Raw genomic sequence first — 24,774 nt, forward strand, 5'->3', positions numbered from 1 at the left:
CTTTGCACCCTGTTATGTGAATCGTTGTATTTCACTACATTTCATTTCTTCATAGCATATTGACAAGATCTTCCCATTAGTATCCCCTGTTCAGTGGTTTTAAAATGAAAAGAGTCTTTGCATTTATTGTTGCAGTTGTGCCACTAAGTAGTGGTTAAACTACAAAATTAAATATTCTTGCTGGATCCTGAAAGTTAGCATCAAAAGACCTTAATGTTTTTAGTCTGTAGGTGCTATCTGATGTCAGTGCTCCATAGTCAATGCTCATGAACAGTTGTACAGAATCAAAGTTATGATGCCATCCATTTCCTTATGATGTCAGCAGTCCTGCTATTAGCTACGGTAAGAGATGCTGGAAGGACCTTGTCTCTAATACTGCATACTCAATTTTATGATGGTGCTGGAGGTCAGATAAATGGTGGCAGAACAACATACTGCATTACTGATTTGAGGAGATGGGACCAAGACAACCTAAGTTGCCAAACATTAGGCCTCTGTGAGGTGTTAGTAAAGAAAAAAGATTAATCAGTGATAGATTCAAATGTTTTAGTTGTCTTGGTGATCTTTGTTTCTGCTTTCCTGAACACTGAAGGCATCAAACAAGACTATTATTTAGCCATGGCTAGTTTAGTCAAAAGGGATTCACTTGAAAAGCTTCTTCACATTGCTTCTTCTTAAGGCCAGCATATGAGATCCTACTACTGGACTGTCTGGGAGTTTTTTTATTGACCATTTAAATTTTCACCTTAATACAGCATTTACTTCCATACAAATACAGTTATGTAAGTATTTTCTTGGGTCTCGAAGTCCTACATTGTACACCTGAATTGTCAAAAAACTCTTGTTTTTTGACATATCCCATATCCTTGTTTCTTGATTATCCTTAGTGGATTTGTATTATACTGTTAAAACACAGGGCAGTCACTACTTCAAGTATATTGATGGAGCGTATTGTACTATGTATTGTGGCTGTTCTGCTGGGAAAAGGGACCCCCTGAGCAAAGTTGATTCAGGCCACTCTCCTCTGCATGGCAGGCCAGGGATAGGCCCCTGAGGCCAGGCCCCTGGGCAATGTAAAGCCACAGAGCTGCAGAGCCCTCTAAGCTACACGGATGAGCTCCATTTAGATCCTCTGAGGGGATAGAAATCCTGCCATTTGGTGACCTGCAACCAGAGGTCAGCCATTGCCTTAATATCAGTCCAAGTCCATTTTAGTGGGATTTCATCTGAACCATGAAAACACAATTCATTTCTTGCAGCTTCACAGGCTCCCTGGCATTGTGTCCATGTACCTATTACTATTTTCTAAGTCATTAAAACAATTTTTGTTTCCTGAATGACAGCAGAAGACTTTGACTCTCTCCTTCCACCTGTGCACATAAGAAAACACAAAATAGGCATGATTCTCTTCCTCTACTGAAAATCATTATCTACAGACAATCACTCTTCAGTCATTCCCCACTCTTAATAAAGCACTTGTCCTTATACAATCCAACACCTGATCCCCAGCAGTATAGGATGCAGTTTCATATTCCATACAGATTTCTTCCACTCTGCAAGTACACATGCAGCACACATGTGGCTCACTGAGGTTTTCACATCAGGAATCTTCTCTTTTTTCAGCAGTAATGGGCTCAAGCAAGCTCCTAGATCCAAATAACACAAGGTACTCCTTTTGTCCCCATGAATTTCACCTAGTGTGTTGCTTCAAACTTGAATAAAGAAACAGGGAAAACAGAGCCGCACACCAGCATACTTAAAACAGACCTGTCCTTTTGCACCTAAAGCAACAAAAACTTTATTAGGATCTGTCTGATATAGACAGACAGATCAGGAGATTACAGCTTCATAGGTCATCAGGAGAGAGCAGCAGTAATAAAGAAGACAGATGACCTGTGGTACTCCTGACAGTCGCTGCTGTATCAACAGAGGTGCAAGTGTTTGTACCACATCTGGACAGCTGATACCATTGTTCTGAAGGTACTGCCTGAATGATGAGTGACACAGCCCTAGACAATGCACTGTGGGGCGTAGGTGGGGACAAATGTTGCCCCTAAAGTCTCTCTCCGACACACAGGGCTGCCTCATCCTTTTGTGGTCCAGCAGGGACCTTTTTGCTGGTATAACCCTACATGTAAAAAAATGTGTTACAGCAAACATTATGCAGTCTCTTACTGATAAGACTGGTCTCTTTCATGCTCAGTTAGAACATTTTTGTTATGCCAAGAGTTCTGAGAGACACACTGTAATCAAAGAGTCTTGCAGGAAACTTCTCCTTTAATAATGATCTTGCTTCCTTTTTTCTCTTCTCCTACAATGAAAGAAGTGACATTTTTCCTTAATAAGAAGGACTGGAGGCACTGAATACCACAGTATAGCACAGTATGCTGCTGCTGTTTCAGTGGAAGCTTTGTCTCATTGACAGTTGCTGTCACAAGCATCAATAATTTAAAGCCACAGACACTGTGAAGTTGTAAATAATTTAAAAAATGTAATTCATGTCCATTCTTATTGCTGCAGCTCAGTCAGGATCCAAACAGTTTTATACCTGTATTTATACAAAGGAGCAGACACAATAGCCAGCCTGCAGCAGTTCCCTCAAAACAGGTCCTATTATTTTTATTTAGTTAACATTTCAATATTATGTACTTGAGAACAGAGGCTCTAACGTACTGTAGCACATTGAAACAGCAGATTCTGAAGTTCATTCAGTCAAAGGTTCCCCAGAAGAATGGGAATATCACTAACTCATCGAAAACCCTTAAATAAATAATATTTTTTACACACATATGCTGAAAACCCCACAATAAAAGCAAGCAATAAAAAAAACAAAGAAACAAATCAAAACAAAACCCCAAATCTACAGTTCTCATTGCTTGCCAGAATGTTTTACAAAAATATACCAAGTCAAAGGATGATTGAGATGTGCTGTACTTAATAATTCTTCCTCAAAGGAACATTAAAATAAGAAAAATCTATAAAAACTACCCAAAAACCCCAACCCACAAACAACAACAAAAATAATTCTGAAGTTACATAGGTCTTGAAAAAGCTACACATTTTTTTTTCCTCTTCACAGAATTAAGAAATACTGGTTGCAAAGACACTTTGTAAAATTTTGCTTAAGGAAATCTTCCTGACAAGGACTCTTTTGAACAAATTCAGATTCCTTTCCTGATATGAAGCATTCATAAATTAGATTCTAATTACTTACCAGGGTTAAAAGCCATGGGGCTAGGCAAGTCTCCCAAGTGACATGTGCCTCTGAACCACAGGCATTACAGTATTATTGAGATATATTGAGGGATTAATTCTTATTTGTAAAAGGAAACATCAAGAATAAGTGCAGTTACACTCATGAGAATATTCCTGTTACCAATGTAATTTACATGCATTAATATTTTTGTCCATACAAGTAAAGTTACTGAGTAAGGCTATTGAACTTGTTACTCTGTTACATTTATGGGTTTTTTTCAAATTAAGGTAATGGAAGTCTTTTAATGTGAGCCTCATATAGGGTTTCAGAAAGGTTTTTCTTATTTATTTTTTTGTTTATTGTTTTCCTTGTCTTTCATAAAAGGAAGAAAAAGTTGTGAATTTGTCTAAACATTGATGCTATTGCTTTAATTAACTATCCTGGAGAGTGGGAAACCTTGTCTCTGGCAGTAAGTCTTTGGTGCATCTCTCTTTTGTAGCAACAGTTAAATTACTGTGTCTGCAAAATAAAAAGTGACTTGTGTGCTGACTAGCTATAAAAAAGGTGAACTAAAACAGTCACAAGGACACAAGAAATACCTAGATTCAGAAAGAAATTAAAATCTTCAAGGTTTCTAAAGAAGAAAAAAATATTCAAGCCTTATTTTCTACTAAAGTTTTCCAAGCTCTTTTCATTCCACTTGTTCTCCCAGCACCTTGTGAAGAGAACTTTTCACCAGTAACACCTCAATCCTAAAGAAGAATTTCCTTAAACCAAACTCAGTAGGATTTAATTAGACGACAGGGATGTTTTTCATCTTGATATAACTGATTGGTTTTGTTACATTTTTTAAGCAATTTTTCCTTGGTCACTCTTACTGCAATTTAAACCATTGTCTGACCTACTCTAGCCAGGCTGTTGTAATTCTTGCAGAAGTCAGCTATACTTTCAAGTACACAAACATACAGTAAGATTCCCATCATCCAATTACATTTTTCTATGCACACAGACTTCCTTGAAGTAAATGTTCCTAGTTATTTAATTGCTTGTGCCTAAACTTTTTTGTTCAGTTTATGTGAGCAAAAGCAGGTTTACCTCTGAGTTAAGACTCTTGAGCACCTTTAGAGTCATGGAAAAATAGACACAATTTAGAAACATGTATCTATATCAAAAATTATGCCTTTAAATTGTCTTATTTAATCCCAATATCTATAAGGGGAGCAAGGTATGACTTCTTCAGATGTGTAAATATGCATACAGAAGAAGCATAAAATTGTTGTGAGCTATATTTTTTTCCCTGTCACTCTGAAAACCACGGAAATCTTCCATGGGGCAGAAAAAGAAACATGCCTTAGATGTAGCCTTCAAACATAGGCAGAGCCCAATACGATTCTGAATGCCACTCACTCTTCTAGTTTAGCCAGGGTGAAACTTTGCATAACAAAGTCAAACACACTTCTACAGCAGATGGAGAGACAGGACCTCTTCATTCAGGCAGTATTGGTTTGAGCAATAAGAAAAATAAAACTCTCTACAAATCTCAGACTTCTGTATATCATTATGATATGCCAGCTTTGTGGGTGCATCCAGAACTGACCTCAGATTTCCAAAACTTAAACTAATATTCTTTCCATTGGAAATTATGGGTAGTAGCCTTATGTCTTGCCCTTTTACAATTAAAGAGCTGATTTTGAGCACCTTTTTCTGCAACAGCAATTCAAGCACACTGACCGTGGCAAGGTACACAGTAAGTTTCAGCACCACTTTCTTACCAGACTGCCAACCAACAGACTGAAATAAGAGACCACAAGGCAACCCCCCTTCCAGTCTCCTCTTAATAGCATATACTGTCTGGCAGACATCTAGTGTCTGGGATGGAGGTGTCTTAGAAAAGAGGCAAAACACTCATAATCTCCCAGCACATGGTGCTCTTTGTGTTACAGCTGACTAATAGGTAATAGTCAGGAGTAAAGTGTTTGGTGAAGTGTTTCACTGTGCAATGTAATCAGCAATAAAATTGTTATAGAGCATGAGCTGCAAGCTTCAGTTAGTCTACTTTAAGAAGGTTTTAAAATATTTGAATCAGGGTGAAAATATCCAACTATTCAAACTGGATTTGAAAATCTTCTGAAAACATCCATTATTCCTTCCAAATGCAGCCTTTAGCTCTTTATAGGTATGGAAATGCTAACTCCTTTATTCCAGGTAGTTGGAATAATTAATAACATTGAGATAAATACATTCATCATTCCTGCACAAGATTGTATGAATATCACAAAATACAAGAATAAATTAATACAATAATAAGTTGACATATAGATCCACATCACAAAAATGTCTAGAGCTCTCAGTGTATGTTTGATGGGTGTTTCTTACTCAGAATTACTAAGGCCTGGTTTTATGCTGCAATAATTGGAAATCCTTAAGTTAGATCATTCTATAAATGAAAATGTTTACAGTAATAAGCAAGAAAATCTTGGACTGTGTTATCTAGTAAAGAGGGCTTCATGGTTCTTACCAAGGATCCCATTTTTACCACCTTGGGTCCTACAACATATGTCTGGTATTTTTCAAATGACATCAAAGAATTTTTTACCATTTCTCCTTGCCTTTCAGGCCAAAAGAAGGCTCAAAATAGCAAGTTACCAATTCTAACTCATCACATGCCTAAATCTTTAAATTATAATCATTCTTGCACTGCATATTTATGCACAGGATATTGAGCTTTCTTTTTCTAGCCCCATTTTTTAGGTAGTTATTAAAGGGAAAGCTTTAAAATACCATTATCAAAACAGTTCCTAAGAATTAATTTTTATGTGTTTTACAAATATCCAAGGCTCCAACACCTCTTCCTTGATGAACTAGAATTCCCACAGAACCTTCCACTGGAGGAAATTATGTCCTTTCTCCAAGTTGTAGGAGCTGAGCACTAGCCAATCAGACAGAGAGCCATTGAACACAATTCTCTGGCTACATCCATCCAGCCAGTTCCTTATCCACTGGAAGTCCATCCATCAAATCCATGTCTCTCCAATTTGGAAATAAGGATGTCTTGTGGCACCATGTCAAAAGCCTTACAGAAATCTCGGTAGAAGACACCTGTTGGTCTTCTGTTGTTGACTGTTGCCATCACTCCACCATAGGATTGGTCCTGACCACCCTACTGGTCAGGCGACTTTCCCCAGCATTCACTTCATCATGTGGCTCTATTACATCTACAGTTCAACACTCTATGCCTTGAATAGGAGCATGCGCTGCTCTTTAATATTTTCATGCACTTCTCTGAGCCTTATCTGACTTAGATATTAAGAAGCAAGGGTGAAAGGAAAAATGGACAAAGGGCGGGATCAAGACAGGCAAGTTCAGAGCTGGAGCCATCAGGTTAAGAATTTTGAGAAAAATGGGTTTTTTACCTGAGAAACATGAGAAGCTTCATCTTTGTAGGTAGAGAATGTGCAGTGAAATCTATTATATTGTATGCTTGTCTATGTACTAGAGTAATTTATCCACTTCCAAAGCTTCAATATATAACAGTACTTACCTAACAAGAACATGGCTTTTCAGAAAGTTATTTCAAGTAAGTAGACTAATATTTATCTATTTCATCCATATTCTGACTATGACACCTACAGGCCAGAGGAGAGTTGTGCAATAGAGTGAAAGCTATTTTTAGAAAAAAAAAAATTGTTGCCCACTGCAACACAAGAAAAAATATTTATGATGAAGTATATACCACTCCTGTTATTGAGCTAATAACAGTGCTGAATTCACAGGTTTTTCTTTATTTCTTTTAATCTGAAGTGGAGCAAACAATTGCTTTCCTAAATATCTCCAGGGATATCTTTAATAGCATAGTGGTAGATTAGTGAGAAAGAACTTTACAAAAGGAATGTGTAATTCCTGGAAAGTCTACATTTCTCCATATAAGAAAGCACAGAATGTTAAATACAGTGCTTTTCACTAATGGCTACTGAAAAGTTATTGCCTGAAGAGAACTGTGACAGTTTTTATCTTCAAATTGAAAGAGGTCAGGAAAAAAGGAGTGTTTGCAACAGGGTCAGTGATGCTGTAATTTATGTTTGCACTGCGTCCCATGAAAAAAATGAATTTAAGTTGCCTTGGGCTGGTGAGGCATGGTGTTCAACCCAGCTGTGGTTGTGACTCTACAAAATGAAAATTTGTTCAGGAGAACTTGATCACATGGGGAAGGAGGTGAGGTGTCAATACAGAATAAAGAAATAGAAAAGGCATGGTAATATTTTTATCTGCTGAAGGACAGAAAGGTCGCTAGTTTTGTTTTTTACCCTGTGATCTCCTTAAACATGTCACATTACTGGGGAAACTATTGGGATAATACATTACTTCCAAAAGATCAATATGAGTTAACATCAGGCAGTAATATATGGTTATCAGCTCTTTAAAATATACAGTACAGATACACAACAGCCTTAATCAGGCATCAGAGCTGCTGCCCAACACTTTTGTTCTTTTTGTTTTGCGTGCCAACTATCCGGTGTCTGTTTTCTGGGTTTCCAAATCTTCCAGTCTTTGCTTCGTCCTCCTCTTCCTCCTTTCATAGAACAATTTCTGATTCTTCTTAGGTATCCCTTAATACTTCCCAATGGTAAAAACCATATCATGGGTGAGAAGATGGAAAGTTTATTTCAATCTACTCTGTGAAAGAAGTGGAAACTATAGTCAAAACTCTATTAATATAGTGAGAGATTTCTAACCATGACTGCTGTTAATATTGCCAGAAACTAAAAAGACAGTTTAATGATTGGATATCTTTCACCACCAACTTCATCTACCATCTCCTCTGGTTACTCTGGATTTAATTTGGTTTACCAGAAAACAATTTTCCTCTTCTAGTCTACACCAATTAATTGGTACCATAGCCTCCTTTTATTCACTTTTATTCATTTTTATTCACTTTATCCAATTATTATTATTGCTATATAGATATAACTAATTCTTGTTTGCACTGTGTCTTTTTGAGACAATGGTCTATGGCAACAAACTCAATTTATTTTAGTTTTCCTTCAGCATCTTGTCTTGTGACTTACTGATTCACAATAGAAGGAAAATAATTCAGTTATCTTTGTTCAGAAACAAAGGACTTTTAGAGCTAGTATTTTTGTCTCCTGGGTTTACTAAGGTGGTTTTTTTTGCTTTTATTCTTACTATATATATTTATGTAGCTGTGTTAATTATATTTTGGGTTGACTTTGCATGAAAAGCATATCTCTGATTATTAGCTGAATTTTGCAAGATTAACAGACCCAGGAGTTTTTCATGTCAGTTTCTCTGTCTGTACATGAAAGGATTTTCATTTCCAGAAAGGTGTCCTTTTGCTGGAAATTTGCCAAAAGCTCTTCCAGTATTCTCTTTTGGAAAAATCTTTTTGAGGACATATGACCCAGCTTCTGTTCATAAAGCTTCAGCCATTAAAGACTGGAAAAGACTATTCCATTGTCTGAAATGATGAAAGATTTCTCATGGATTCCAAAACTTTTGTGTGTCTTTCCTCTTCCAGGAAGGGATTGAGAAAGGAGAGGGGATTGGCTGGGGTGGAAAGATCAAGACTGGGGAAAACAATACTATAGATGTCACTGTCTCCTCCAGTAAATGAAGGAGTGAAATTTGTTTCTCGTAAAGGAAGCGACCTTGCTTCAACCAATCCTCATCTCAACTGTGAGGGCTAACCTTGGCTCAGTGAGTCTAGCACAAATCAGGCTACTCTTCTGATGGAGATGGAGTGAAAGAATTAGGCAGATATTACTTCTTACAGGACTCCTGTATTGTGCTTATATTCCAAAGTTAGGCACTTAGGACTGTGTAAATGTCTCAGGCAATGAGATCTTAAAGGCTTGTGAAGAAGAAGCCTTGCTACTAAAAGAATTCTTAGAAAAGAATCTACTTTAGCTTCTTCTCTAACTTTAAATCCCCAAATTCAACACTAGGAACACACTAAGATCCACATTTTGCTTGAGAATCTTATCCCTAGAGCTAAAATACAGATCAGTTCAGGCTTTTCTCTTACACTATTATTTGCAATCATAATGTGCTTTCTTTACGCTTAGCAATAACTTATCTGTGATGTTCAATACTGCTCAGTTTCTTCTTTCGCATCTTCATCATGCAGACACTCAAATCTGAGACAGAAAAAAAAATTCCTACGAAATACTATGACAAATAAAGACCATCTGGTAGGCATAAACATAAATGAGATGCAAAACAAAAATCTCAATAAACATTGAATCAATCCAGTATACATGCAAAGTCTCAAAACAGAATTATTTTGCAGTGAATAATGTGTACCAGTGCAGTACTACGCAGAGTGTGATTAATTTTCACAGTAAAATTCACAGTGTGAATTTCCCCACCAATAAAAAAAAGCCAGTTCAAATTTATTTTGCAGTATCAGTCTTAAATTTCATTCATTCATTTACTGTAAAGTACATTTGCTGTGATTTTTATTAATATCACTATACTGGGAAACATGTTTCATAAACCTAAACATATTCTTATTATTTTAGCTTCAAAATCTGAAAAGTTTCTTGCTTTCTGTTACAGACTGGGAAAATGTATACAGCAAGAAAAAAGTAGCATATTTAAGGTCAGGCCACCAGTTCTGGTCTGGCAAAGAATCGATTGCCCATAAAAAATTTGACAGAAGTTTCTTTTTGTTGCCATCTTAACACCAAGGACTGCACCATGTCCAACATTTGGCTGGGGCACATGGCTTGAAATCATGCCTACCTAGTCAACTGTTCAATCAGTGTCAGCAAAGTTGCACCCAAGGCTCATGTCTCACTAATACACCCTGCAGCTCAAAAACAGGGCAGGAGAGACAGCGAAGCGATGACTGGACTCTTTGCAAGTCCACTAACAGCTCAGTGAAGGGAGGACATCATGTCACCTCATATGTAGTCTTCTCTCAGAAATAAGGTTTAGAAGCCAGCAGCTAATCTGTCAAAGATTTAGTCTAAATCTTAAAAAATCTTTCTGGTTTCCATTCCTGATATTCATGTCAAATTATGATACATCCACTGATCTTCCATTTTCTCTTAATCTGCGCAAAGAAAAATTTTAAAATCAAGAGTTTAAACCAAAGAAAGCCCATAAAACTCTCCTTACAGGTCTATAAAAAAAAACAACAACAACAACAAAAAAAAACAAAAAACAAACACTACCACCAATAACAACAACCAGGGGAATGGATATAACTTCAGGAGCATGCCAAATTACAGAAAATTTTAAATTATTTGTTAATATTTAATGAATGAGTGATATACACTATTGCATCATTTAGTAGCAGAGTGTTCTTTTGCATGGCTTTAGATTCTGTAGATATTTTCACATAGTACATCTACTTTCCTTTTCCTTTATTTTTTTCCCCTGAATACTTAGGAAATATCCACTGAATAGGGTAGAAACAGAACAATCTCCCTCACTTTTTTGATTGGGTTCAGCTACTTTGAATCTGCTGACTTCTAGCCATATGGCAACATGGAATCCAAGCCCACAGTGATTATTTAGACTGCCTTTCCTCTCAGCTAGTGGTAATGTGAAGGATTAGGCCTTTTCTAAGCTACAGAAGTCACAATGAGCATTTCATCTTACAAATGCTTCTGCTCTCACCAGAAGTCCCCATGCTCTATAGCATCTGTCAAAGCCACATCATATATGGCATCTGCTGTGAAAACCCACTGACAGAACCCCCTAGCTTTAACCACATTTTTGAAGCATTTTAGAAATGTGGTAAGCTTCAAGTGTGGAATAAATAGCTGGTTTCTTAGAGTTTATCTTAAGAGTTCATAATTGTTTTATTTGACAATGCCATCCCTACCTCAGCTGAGCTCTAAGGCTACATGGTCCCCACAATTACTATCTTATTAATATCAAAGATAGATAAAGAAGAGAAGGTGTCCTGTGAACAGGAGAGAGGTACAAAAATTCCAGGTTTTGGGGGACCCTTTTTCCACATAGTCTGCACTATGCTAAACATGTACATTCACTTGTGTATTCAGTATTAAAGAACACACCTGTACCACAGAAAAATGTTATCACATCCTTCTCCTAACACTTTTCCCCATAAAATTTCATTTAGCTGGTGGCTATTCTGTGCCCTTCCATATAATTCTTCATATTCTGTACTGGTAATATTTGCTTTTATTTCCCCAAATGAAGCAAGATTTTTCCCAATCTGCCCTCTTTCTCTCTTTATTTTATGCCACACCAATTCTTCTGTACTAATTCCAAACACTTTTTGGTCTCCATTCTTATGGAAGGACCAGTGGGTACCAGTGGCCCTTCATCATATTCCTCTCATTGTTTCCCAGTCTCTGGTTAGAGCTCATTGCACCATTCCTGCAAATGATGCATTACAGGAATTCTCATCCTTTAGTACTAAAATAAATTATTCATATTCTTTGTAAAAAGAGCATTTTTATTGCTGCTGATAAAATAACATGCCAAAAATACTTGGTCTGCAATATTTTTGCCCATCAATCAATCCATTAATTATTAAGAAATATTTGTATTAATGTGTCTCTGGCACTAATTCTTTGGAGTCAGAGAGATAGATAAATATCCTCTTAACATAGAGTCTTGGACTGAGAGATGTGGGAGGCAGTGTTGGTAGTTGCTGTAGGCATTATGGGAAATACCTAAGAGCTGAAAGAAAAGAAAATACGCTTTTCTTGTAATTACAGGGTGATTTCTTCTTTCCCCTTCCTTTCAGAGAGGGAAGGTGCTGCAGTTCAGTAATGAATTTGTTGTACACTGAATCCAGACTGAATCTGGAGGGAGACAATGAATAGGCCAGTAGAAAGGATTGAATGCTGATGTCAATTAGACCGAAACCATGAAATAAATGAGGGGCTCTGGTAGTTGTTCTTCATAACCACTTCAGTTTAGTATGCAAGGGAATGCTTCTGTTTCATTGCAATAGTAAATTTCAGAGCCCAGAGAAAGAAAGAATATTGGCGTTTCAATCAGGGGAGCTTCACACACATGCAGCCCACTCAACTCAGTGTTGAAAGCTTTATGAAGTCAGGCCTGTAGGATATCCAAGAGATTACTTACAAGATTCTAAAGGATGGATTTTTACAAAATCCTTATAACACTGCCTGGTGCCCTTGTTGAAGTGAATTTGAAATACACTCGTGAGCTCCTCAGAGTCTGCAGACAATACTTGTAAGTATCAGTGTGTACAAGCCTACCTACATTTAATAAAACAAACAGACAAATGCTTGTTTCAAATATAAAGATAAGGTGTCAATATTTGATTTTTTTTTTTTTACATCAATGGTGTTTGTAAGGGCTACTAATAATTTTCATTACCCCATCAGTCAATCAGAAAGCAAGCTTTGTCTCTGTTGTTTTAGCTCTGAAAGAAAGCTGGAAGCATTGCACAGGAATATGGCAGAAGGAATGACAAACAAGACAAGGATTTATGGTCTCATGTAATCACAGACTACACCATCTTATGTCTTAATATATTCTGAGAACCTTCTTGAGAAGCTAATATTGTATGAGGAGACAACGTAACTCTCAGCACTATATACTCTTTCTTTTTATAAAAAAGGGGAACTATTCCATCTGTGCTAAGATGATTCTCAGAGGACCTGTAGATTTTCTTTGGTGAAATAATTAAATAATCTCTTTAATAAACTGGAAATTTCTTTGCCAAACATTGTGATAAAGGGTGCTCCTCAATGGAATCTGACACTACAAAAAAAAAAAAAAAAAAAAAGTTTTAATTAGTTACTTTATTCAGAAACATATTTTACATGTGAAATTTTTATAGAGTTCTGGGAACAGAACTGACAGTTAATTTAAGTTTATACCATACTTATAAATAACAGGAATGGACCTGGATATTAATATTCCTCAGACAAGTAGTACTTTAAAACCTTACATACCATTTTAATATTTATACATTGTATAAACCATATATACAATGTGATCAGTTTGCAATTGCTACGTAATTAAAAGTACAGCACAGTTCGCATTTTGACATGTATTTTTCACCTGAGTTGAAGTATCTGAGCAAAGCTTCTCAGAGAAATTGATGCCTCTACGTGAGTCAGAAAGAGAAATGCCTGGAATCTGGTGGAGGAAGAAATAAAATTAAGTAACCCATTTCTATAGAGAGCTTTTTGCCATCTCTGAGCACAGATTGCCTCAAATCAGTTTCCCTTACATTTCATCTCCTGCAACTTGGAGTTCCTGAAATGTTACCATGGAATTTGATTCCTTGCCTTCATGAGGCGCTGAATTCATCCTGTTTTTGCTTGTGTAATTGCTGCATTACTTGTAAAATTGTTTATTTGCAACTAGTCAGCTGATGCATTGAGTCAGTAGCAAAATACAATCCATAGTTTTGCAGATGTGACCTCATTTTTTTCACAAAAAGCAAGGAGAGTTCATAACTCTTTTTTCTACTTCTTTGAAGAACTTTGGAGCTCTTTATTGCTGTTTAAAATATGAGTCAAGCCTGAGTGGTGTATCTCACTGAGCCACTCATTGCTGCTTTTGGATGAGCAAAATAAGGCAGCTTCAGGCTTTGAATGTATATGTTTACTCTAAAGTTGGGCCTGAGCTTGCAACATGAGCACTGACATTTCAGCTTTCTTAAAGAGCTAGAAAGTCTTCCACTGCAGAAGATTTGATGAGAAAGTTTGCCTTCTCTGTGATTCTGCACACTGAGAACTGTGCTACCCTAAGTGCAAACCCACAGCAACTACCTCACTAACCTCAATACTTCTCCTCAGTGTAAGTCAGGGTGACAGATACCAACTACAATAATTCAATGAAAAAAATGTACCTAATGTTACTTGCTTACATGGCAGTTAATTATTGGGTCAAATTAACTGCATTTGTTTGCTCCTGAGCAAGATACTGTGGAAAAGTTTGGGCAGGTAACTGCATGTAAATTTATATAGTTAAGTCCCATGAAATAAATTTGGAGTAGCTGTGAGAAACCTTGCTCCGTCTCTTCCAGATTAGTGAGCAATGCTCAAGACATGCCCATTGAAGATTTCATCTTGTTTAAAATTACAAAGTCCCTGTCCATTTGGCTGCATGGCACCTGTATTTGCTCTTCAAGACAGCACCTTCCACTGACACCAGTGATAATTGTAAAGGAGAAGCATATCTGAATTCACAGGTCTGAGGAAATAACCCACAGAAGTGATAAAATCCCATCTCAATCCCTGCCCAAGGAAAGGCAGGAGAATAAATCCCTATTTAGCTACTATCTGAATGCTATCACCTTCGGGAAGTTGAGCATAACTCAGAGCCATAAGCGTACTTGCTCTTCCAGCATTGGTTAAGAGCATAGGACTGAGAATGGGAGAAGAAAAGGGAAGGACTTTCCCTAAGAGAAGGGAAAGTCACTGCCCAGTAGCCCTGCCAGGGATGGTGCAGTAATGTCAAACATGTCATTTGGTTGCAGCAGCAGCAGTTTTAAAGTAAAAAATGGGCAAAAGGAGCATAAACATTTTTCCATGCCCAGCATTATACTATCCTGGACAATTGTTTTGTCTGAATTAGCAGGGCCATCCTCTGGGACCTTAGGTAGCCATTTACAGGTGACAATGGCTCTGTAGGAGGCTGTAGCTCCCTGTAGAAGGGAGTCCCAAGAGGTCCAGCACTGCCAGCTCACTTTCTTCCTCAGCTGAGATATGAGTTCCCCAGTAGCCTTTGTGCAAGCACAGTCAGCCAACCAATTATACACTGCAGATACGGCATACGTGCTGCACTGGAGTTGCTTACAATCCACATGTAACTCAAAAGCCACCATTTAACTACTCATGTCATAACCTCAACCTTTCTGAAACTGCATTGCCACTGAAACAATTGTTTTCTCCTGGTTTCAGGTGCCAAGAAAATCAGTGCACTCCACAAGTTTTATGACTTCTAGCAGTTCTATTCACTTCAGACAATTGGATCAGCATCATACCACTGCTATTCCTGCAGTTTGTCAGCATTTGCCTGAGTTTATACAAAGGATAACACAGAGAGAGCAATTCTCTGACAAAAGCAAAAGGCTGGCATTTCTCTCCTGTGGAAGAAATGAAGTGTGACAAAAATTCTGTGTAATTTGAATAGAGACGCAATTCGCTGGGGAAATCCATAAGCAGAATACAGCATTCTACTAGGATCAATTTCATTGACAGTAAATATTTGCATATTATGGTCAAGTATCATACAAGCAAGAAAGGCAGCTCTGCATCAAAAATAATCTTATTTAAGGATATCTGAGTCAGAAAGCTTTGGAGTCCTGATTTATTGATGATACAAACCCAGTGAGACTCATCTCTAATATTACAATTTCAGTAGACACATGATTCAGTTACACAACTGAAATGCAGAACTTATTTCATTTTCTTGCCCTTATTGACATAACCTTTTTCTGTTCATGTGGAATTTCACACAGTAAAAAGCTCATTGTCAACAGATTGAAGACATTTAGGAATATTCTTTCCTTGTTTCTCTGTTGTATATTCTAAAAATAATAGTGTAGTCCCATACTACACTCTGTTCTGTCAACATTAATTTTGAGCTGGGATGTGTATACAGCTCATTTTGATCTCAGCCATACTATCTTTTTTGCAGTGTTAGAGTTGTTATCAGAGCTCCAGAATAAAAATATGGGTTACTTCGAGGGACAACAAATTTTTCTTATTTGAGGAGCAAACTAAGGAAAATAACAGAAGAGAATTGGTTTGGTGTTAATAAAGTGTACCTTTTGCTCTGCTTAGTATGCAGCACTGCAGACTACAGTTTTCCAGACTGCAAGCCCTGAGGACATTCAAAGAAAGCCTGGAGAAAGCAGGGGGTAAAAAAATATTCGTTTGCTTAGCTATTTCTACTTAAAATTCAGTTTAAGCCCAACTGCTGGAAGTTCATGAAATGGACAGGAAAGGTTTCTTTGCCAGGATCTGAAATGGTAATGATTCTGCAAATAAGAAAACTGTCCTGTTGTAATATTTAACTATCAAAGTTCTGTGCTTTGGTTATACAGGTGAAGGAAGAGGTAGAAAAAGTATCCTCTCCCTTGAAAACACTTGTGTAAGAAGTAATGGCAAGAGAGCTATAAAGACTATTGTGATGCTTGGAAGAGAATGCTAGACATTTACCTTTGATATATTCTTTTCCATATTCTTCCATTTTCTTCTGACATTAAATTTGACACTTTGACACAGAGAGTTTTTGTTGTAATATTATTGTATGCTAGTAAAGAAGAGAGAAGTGATTTCACAAAAGCAGAGAAGTAATTCATATGTATTAGTAACCTTCATCAGAAGAGGGTGACAGGGCTTCACTAGTAAATTGTCTTCATACTCTGTGTGAGAGATATAATAGGAAAATACAGAAGTGTATGTTTATTACCATGCCCTGGTAATAATCATTGATCCTAGAAGTTTATTTTAACCCTCTTTTTCAATTTAGGGGCATTATAGTCTCCTATGCTATGAGCTGCAATTTTTAAAACCTCATTAAACCTATGACCTTGCACTTAACCTGTTTGCTCACTGTTTCCTTCTCTGTGGTAGCAAAGGATTTATGTGCTGGAGGTCACTGTATCATTACTGAAATTCAGCCAGCAGTACACAACTCCAACAGCCCATCCATGCATAAAGAAAAGATGCACAAATCCAAGATCAGGACAGAGACATCAACTCCATGTGGGTATGTTTCTTGATGCCATTGTAGGCAGTCCTACCAATGCCCTGTTATCATGATATTCACAGAAAACAGCCTAGAATCTGACCAGGCAGTAGAACCTCATACCTGGAAAAGACTACAGAGCTGACCATAGAATATGTACACATTTTGGGAGAGGCTTACGGTTTAATGCTCTTTGGAAACACTGTGCCATGTTTAGTGACAATGCATAAACCATCTTTATTTAATATTGATGGTTTCCATTCTCACATTTTGATAGCTTGATCTTTTTCATTATGTTTTTGTCTTGTTTACTATAGAAGACAAGTAAAAGTTTAAATTATTTAAATGTTGAAATTTATCCAAATACCATTTAAGAGCTGTGCTTTCTTAAAAGGATTATATTACTCCCAAAGTTGGAGTCAATGAAACACATCTCTGTCAGCCCAAAATCATTGCATGACTGGAGAATAATTTATGTTGTAAATAGTCCTCTGCCCTGGGTCCTTCACAAGGCTTTACTCAATTCTGACAGAGACAACAGCACACAGCAACAGAAATTGCTGTAGTGAGAATGAAAGGAACCCGCCCCACAGAGTGGCCCGTATACAAGTCCTGGACAAGATAATCAATCACCCTTCAAAACAGCTTGAAATCTTGAGGCATTATGACAAAATCCACTGGATGCTCCCATGCTCCAATGCATCCATTTCCGTTTGAGAGACAAAGTTGTATAATAATGAACTGAATAAGAGCTTTAGCTGAAGCATTATAAGCATTATAAGCATTATATGCAATAAAAACAGTGCAAAGGAACCTTATGCTCATATATTTCACTTCTGGAGATCACACATGGCTGATTGTTTAACGGCAAAACTTACTGCTAAGATGAAGCCAACAGAATTCCTGTGTAATGATCTCCTGAAATCTCTTGGTACTACTAATCTCTGACTGTGTACTGACCCCTCTAGAAGCTCTCCCCAGTACACCAGGCAAGCAGGGCTCAGTAGCTGCTGAGATGCAGCATGAGCTGCTGCATATTCATGTTCCAGAAGTACCTCTGGTATATCAAAATACCCTAAAAAGCCCAGTTTTAAACTTAGATATTCCACTGGCAAACTTTACAATGGGACACAAGTCAACTACTTTGTTTTTCACAGTTTCAGGTCACTTTATTGTGCAACAATATCAGAATTGTTTTTTAGCTAGTGAAATATTGCTCTCCTGTTTTGATCTTCTGATATGAGTCTTGACAGAGTGTCACCAAATACACAGACATTGCCCCATTTAGAACAAATATTAATGTGGAAAACATCCACACCCTGAGGCACCACACCTCACCCTCAATCCCAGCACTCCTGTCCAGGCCATCAACACAGAATCAAATCGTCTTAAAGTTGTAACTGTACTTGATATCCCAACAATGTTGCTCTAGGTATACAATGATTCACCTAATTATCCACCCACAACTGAAAACAGAAAGGGGTGGAAATATAAGATTTCTGTTTTTCTCACAATTATAAGGATTCATTCTTAAACATGTGTGTGGGATGATCAACTTTGTTAAATTTAAGACATTTAAACTGATAGTGTGAATCTGGGAAACTCTCAGCTTCCCTGAGCTGTGCATCTTTTCCAGAAGAGCAAGAGGCAAAGGAGACAGAGCAGAAGATGATAAGCAAAGGGTTAGCCCAAGTTTAATAGTGTTGTTGCCAGATGAAGAATTGTTTCCACCTGGTGAAAATTTGCTAAGTGTCATTAACCAGTTAATGTTTCTGTTGCCAGAAGGGTTTTTCGTGACTGTGCATTTGTGTGTGCAAGCGACAGTCAGTGTTTCTATCAGGTTTTTTTTTGAATAGCAGAGCTAGGTTCTGCCAAACAGGAGTTGGAAGTGACAGAAGTGGACTAGGAAATCAGCAGTCATTGACACGTGTAGTAACTGCTGAGGAGCAGATATGCAGTTGTGGTCATATAGAGGCACCAGTGTCATTTTGACACCTGACACACGAATTTTTAGACAGATTTGGGTTACTTGGCTACTCCTACCTCTGCGTTCAACCACCAGCGAGCATCAGCGAGCATCAGCTGGCCCATCACCACCAAGATGGGCCAGAAGCAGGAGGACAAGGCTATCTGCAGAGCAGAAGGGAAAGGGAGTGCAGTGGCTGCACAGTTTACAGCATACGCTTGTTCATCTCCTGGTACCTGCAGAGCACAGACAGGCCCTGCTGCTGTCCGTGCAGTGTCCCAAGCCGTGCTGTGAGGAATGTCCCCAGCCACCCCTGGGACAGGAGACGGGACACAGCCGGCAGTGGCTGGGGGAGTGCGGGCCCAAGGGGCATCGGGCTGCCAGGGGCCCGCAGGCACTCAGCACACGAAGGCATTTACTGTACAGCCTCTGACAATTCGGAGGAACAGGCAGCTTGAATTCAAACTCGATGTATTGTGTGTTCATGAAGATCAATCAGCTTTAAACGTTTGCTCATAAGCCAAATGCGGCATGCACCAACATTGTCGTAATTTATTTATGTACTATACTTTATTGTGTTTAATTTATGTCAACAGGATATTCCTGTTCTAGTCAAAGTCAGCAATGAAACAGTTGACTCCCGCTGGCACCTTTCATATTAAAAAGGATTTATCATTCTAATACCTGGGTCTTCTAGAGGATAGCTTAAGGGCATGCTTCACATAAAGTGCTTGACGATTCTGAAAGTCAACAAGGCAGATTTTTTATTTTAAATTCCACCGTTTGTGACCGGAAAGAGGATGAAACCTTCGTGCCCCAAGAACATTTTTACCCCGGGCTTGTCCTGAAGACCCTGTGGCAGCCACGCGCCGCCGCCTCCCGAGAAAGGGGGCGGTGCTGCCGGCGTGAGGGACCCCGACCGCGGCGGCTCCCGCCCCTCGGCGCCCGGGGCCGCCCCGCCCCCTTGCAGGGGGCTGTGCCCTCACTCAAGATGGCGCCTCCAGGGGCTCTGACGAGCTCTGACGTCAGAGCGCCGCTGGCCAAGATGGCGGCTGTTTACCTGCAGCCTCCGTTGAACTTGCCCTTGTCCAACATGGCCGTGGCAGTCCAATTACTTCCGCCGGCAGCGACGTCCGTGTGCCCTCAGTGAAGATGGCCGAGCGCAGCGCGGTGTGCTGGTGGATGCAGTGAGGGTCAGTGTGCGGGCCGGGCTGGCGGCGGCGGCTGTGCGAGCAGCGCGGAAAGGCGAGGCGGGGGGAGGTAGCGTCTGTGGCCGGGCGGGGGGCAGGAAGGCTCCCCCAGCGTGGGGGCCGCTTCTGGGGAGAAGGGGCTCTGGGCGGCCGTGAAATGGCGGCCGGGGCCTGGCCCTGCCTGCGGCTGTGCGGCCGGGGGATGCCCCGCTTGCCACCGCAGGCTGCAGGACCCCAGCCGGTTTGGCCCAGCGCCATGGGTTCTCTGAGAGCCGCCGGTGTCTCCGCAAGGAACAGTGTGCGTTCTAACAATTTACAGCGATGCAAATGAATTAGTTTTGAGACGCTTCTCAAAGTTTTCGTAATAGTAAAAGATCAAATAATCCGAAAATTTCTCCTGTGCACTGCAACAGCACTTGCTAAATTTTATTCAAAATTGAAAGAACCGTTTCTGTTTTATAAGATAGTTAAGTATTTGGCATAAACAACAAAAGTGTAACTCCAAGGTGAAAGTACTTTCCAGTTGTTAATTCTGTAGGTGTTAACATAATTTGTGTGTAGTAAGTTGTGTATGCAATACAAATATAGAAAACTGTATTTGTACATACAACCTGTATTACTTAGGGCACCACATGGAGGCTCTATATGACTATTTGTCAGCTGCTGTTGGAATCAAGTCATAAAGTTGTTTCTGCCAGCTATCCTTGTACTGGCAGTATTCAGAAATGCTTTGTTGGTGTCTGTATATGTGTCAGCGCCATAAGGTGGGAAGGAACTATCATAAATTGCCCTAATATGTCTCAGAAGTTACTTTATGAATGATGGTCTGACTGCCTTTTCTTGACAGATGTACCCCAATGACACACAGCATCAAGTTCCTATGTACAGATTGAATAATCAGCTCCATACCTGGCTTCTCTTCAGAACTCACAGCTTTGGCAATACTTCCAATCTGACACTTTGTCAGAGGCACTGAGAATGCCTCTCAGAAACTTCTGAGAGTTTTTCAGTGTTTTTTTTCCACATAAACGGGGGTCATAGGGCACTGCTGTTATGTCTTGGGTACGAGTTGCAGTCAGCCAATCCAATGAAGATATATTTGATGAAGATGCAGATGAGATGTATCTACTACAGAAGGAATGGAACAGCACTATGAAAAAGAGATTGAAGGTATTTCTATAAAAATGGTTTAATATTTTTAGCCATTTTAGATTTACTGACACATAACTTGATACACATGTGAATTATTTAAAGGGAACAGTAAAAGTAGCTGCTTAAAAGTTACTGTGGCATACTTTCTTCTGAATATCAGGAAAATATGGCAGAAATTTACATAAAGACTTCTTAACAGTCACTAGAGCAAAGTACTGTTTACCAAAAGACATTGTCTCCCTCTGCACAACCATGTGCATTTATAAAAGGCAGTGCTGAATTGTGATGCAAGCTACTTCCTTTGTACTTGTAGGTATACCCCTAGTAAATGTCGGGCAACAGAGCTGAACAGTGCTAATAAAGAAATGTGAGATGACTGGGGTTTTGAGTAGAGTTACTCGTCAGTCAGATTATAAGATGTGTGACTCCATGTACAACCACAATTGGGCGTTGTGGTCTGTGTAGGTCTTTGGTTGATTTATTCTCCTAGTGAAATACATATTTTATTAAAGCTTCTTTCCACAGCCCTTGACTCTCTGAAGTTCTGCAGGGAACAAAACAAGTTCATAAACAGATTAGTTTGACAGATACTGTGTCATTCAGAGTGGGGCAGTAGGGCTCATCTGGTAACAGTTGAATAGAGTTTGGCTGAAGAACATGGATGGAAACTATTGTGTAGGCTATTCATGAGGAATGGTATTAGAGCAGATCTGGTGTAGTGTCCTTCATCTGAGTTCCATGAAAGGACCGTTTTTCTTAGGGAACTGTTCTTGCAGAAATCCCTCTAATATATTTGAGTAGATTCTGCAAAATCATGAAGCGTTGTTGAAATTAGAGTTGTATGTTGAGCAAAATAAATTTTTGTGTTCCAGACTACTTTTCTAGCAAGGCCACCATGAGCAAATGGGAGTTTTCATTTTCACAGCTTGCAATTTTGGTGTGAAAAAAGTTAAGAATTATTCTATGTAATCTTGTAATGTAGTTATAATAGAAAGTAATTTGCATTACAATCATTAGCTTTTTACTTAAAGAAAGCAGTCCCAATGTTAAGTGTATTTATATGTGACTCAGTCAATCACTGTCTCTTTTTCTGGTATAACTCTTAAATGCAGTGAGGTCCAGCAAATAAAGGAGAAGTGCTCAGCAGTTAGTTTTGGGAAAATAAATGGATTCCATGCAGATGGATTACAGATGGGAGAGTACCTTTGCTAAAGGGGAAGCTTGGCAGCCTGCATACCATTTTAGATAGAAAAAAGAAGTCTATGTGGTATTTTTAAGTCCATTTCTCTCAAAGGAGTTGGTAATCATTAAAAGCAAACATGCTCTTTTTTTTGATCTTTCTAAAAGAAGTTTCCCTATTTTCTGACTTTCTGGAGATCCTTGTGGGGAAAAGTAAAAAAACTTCATCTTACAGGTCAGTAAATCATAATACACTGCAACAAGCATGTTTTGGTTTGGCAGTGGGGGATGTAGCTGCAAAGGATGTTCAGACAGAGAAGCTGTAACTTGAAGAGATTGAATACTTCTGATACTTGTTTAAACTTTTTTGTTATTATTGTTACATATTTGTCAGAGATCTACTGTGTCATGTTGTGAACAACCTGTTTCGCTGCTTTTGTTACAGGAAGGCTATAGGGATGGAATTGAGGCTGGGAAAGAGCTTGCTCTCCAGACAGGCTTTAATCAAGGTTACAGACACGGTGCCGAGCTGATGATTACATGTGGCCAGTTCAAAGGAACCCTGAAGTAGGTTGAAAACTACTTAAGGTCAAGTGTATGTGGAGGGTGTGTAACAGGGTAACATGCATTCAGGTTTTTGTTTGTTTTAATTTTAAAAACAAACAAAAAACTAAAATAAACAAACAAGAAAAAACAAGAAAAAGAAACAACTACACATTTTAGAACTGTCCAAAGTGAGCAGCCTGAGAATTCTCAGATCTTGAAAACAGGGAATGTCTGCCTGGGTGTAGAAGTATAATTTCTAAAATATCTTTCAGTTGCTCTTTCAAAATTGTCTGAATCTACATATTTAAGCTTAATCTTTAGATCTGCTGCCTGAATTTTCCATAAAACGAGAATTATACATAAATGTATTTATGATTTATAGATACCTTGTCACATTGCTATCTACCTCCACCAAGTGGAGATCTACGTAGATGAATATAATCACTTTTGTTGTTTACTTTTCAGTGCTCTCTTATCCTGGTGTCATTTTAATGGACACGATTCTGCTTTAAGTACAATAAATAATCTTCTTGATGTGGTTGGAAAGCACGAAGATGATGTGCTTAAGTATCTGAATTCTACTGAAGAACAGCCACATCTTGGACACATTTTAGACTCAGTTCAGGACATGGACCTTAATCACACAGCTGGGACAGAGTACAAGGAAGTTAAAGATGGAAAACACGAAGACTCTGGCAGCTCTGGTGAAAACATTTGTAGGAATAATGGTGAGGTTGGTTCCTTGCAGTCTGAGTGCAGCAAGGAAAACCTCTGCACAGATCCTGAAAACTCAACCCTTGCTTGGGTTAAAAAGCAGACTGTGTGGTTAGTAGAGCAACTGGGCTTATCACTGGATGTACTCCATCATGTCCAGCAACTGGAACATTAGTTTTTCTGTCTCATGGTACTTAAAACTATCACAGGTGGTTTTGATTCTTAGTTTGTGGGCCATGTACAGGCTGATGCATTGCTTTTGTTTTAGGAAAATCTGATTTTGACACTTTACAGTAGAAGTTATTTTTGTAAGTCTTCACCATACTTTTGGCAAATCCCTTCACTTTCAATGTTGAAGGTAACATTCACAGAAAGGGGCAGTGACTTTAAAGTTTTACAAAGTTATAAACATGTTTCTGTTTTGTATCAGGAGCTCCCATTTCACCCTCTTTTTTTTTCTTGGCAGTTTGGAAATAAAGGAGGTCCATTAAATAGCCCCTCTAAATTGGTCCCCTCCAATATCAGAAGAATAAATGCTCAGTGCTATGGAAATGGTCAGTGGTTTTGCAGAATAAGCTGCTGTTGATGGTACGCTGTGTGCAGAATGATACACTGATACTGCTGTGTATTTTGTCAGAATTCTTTGTGTTATCTTTTGTACCCATGATGCAATGCACTTTCATTGTTAAAAACTATTTTCCGTCCTTAGGTAGTTGTACTTGTCACGTTTGCTGAAAACACACTATTTTCCTCAAATGCAGAATTGCTGACAATTCCATTGTTTTACTTTTAGACATCTATTCTTACCATGTCAGATCACACTAAACATGCTTCCAGTCTAACTAACCTTATTTTTGTATTTATTTTGTCAGTCCCTCTAGCCTGAACGCTTTCCTATATTCCAATAATGCTTTTCTCAAGCTCCTCAAGGAAGCCAAGCTTATTCACTACCTCTTAGAAATACATCAGCCACACATGCCTATTTCTGATTATTTCATATTTCTGTAATTATTCTATGTTTGACTTGCTTTCCTTTGCTTCCCTTAACTGTAGCTGTAAAGTGCTCTGTTCAGAAAGCTTTTCCTTTGTGAATGCCTCTGTTTTACATTAATTAAACTGATTTATAGTAAGTTACCAGTTTACTTGTC

At 38.6% G+C, this 24,774-nt stretch overlaps 1 protein-coding gene across 1 annotated transcript; it reads left to right on the forward strand.

Moving 5' to 3' along the window:
- Positions 1–19,850: 19,850 nt before the first annotated feature.
- Positions 19,851–24,760, forward strand: YAE1 (YAE1 maturation factor of ABCE1). The gene is made up of 4 exons (XM_005529933.3): positions 19,851–20,038; positions 20,883–21,205; positions 22,812–22,933; positions 23,378–24,760. The coding sequence occupies exons 2-4, from the start codon at positions 21,089–21,091 to the stop codon at positions 23,799–23,801; spliced, it is 663 nt and encodes a 220-aa protein (XP_005529990.1). The 5' UTR covers positions 19,851–20,038; positions 20,883–21,088; the 3' UTR covers positions 23,802–24,760.
- Positions 24,761–24,774: the final 14 nt, after the last annotated feature.

This window comes from Pseudopodoces humilis, chromosome 1 (assembly GCF_049639895.1).
Source record: "Pseudopodoces humilis isolate 2021_Gansu_Grassland_sample_001 chromosome 1, ASM4963989v1, whole genome shotgun sequence".
NCBI classification, from domain to species: Eukaryota; Metazoa; Chordata; class Aves; order Passeriformes; family Paridae; genus Pseudopodoces; species Pseudopodoces humilis.

Coding starts and splice junctions, on each gene's coding strand:
- YAE1 (XM_005529933.3), top strand. CDS start 21,089: ATGTCTTGGGTACGAGTTGCAGTCAGCCAATCCAATGAAGATATATTT. Junction 21,206..22,811: donor CTATGAAAAAGAGATTGAAG/GTATTTCTATAA, acceptor CTTTTGTTACAG/GAAGGCTATAGGGATGGAAT. Junction 22,934..23,377: donor CAGTTCAAAGGAACCCTGAA/GTAGGTTGAAAA, acceptor TTTACTTTTCAG/TGCTCTCTTATCCTGGTGTC.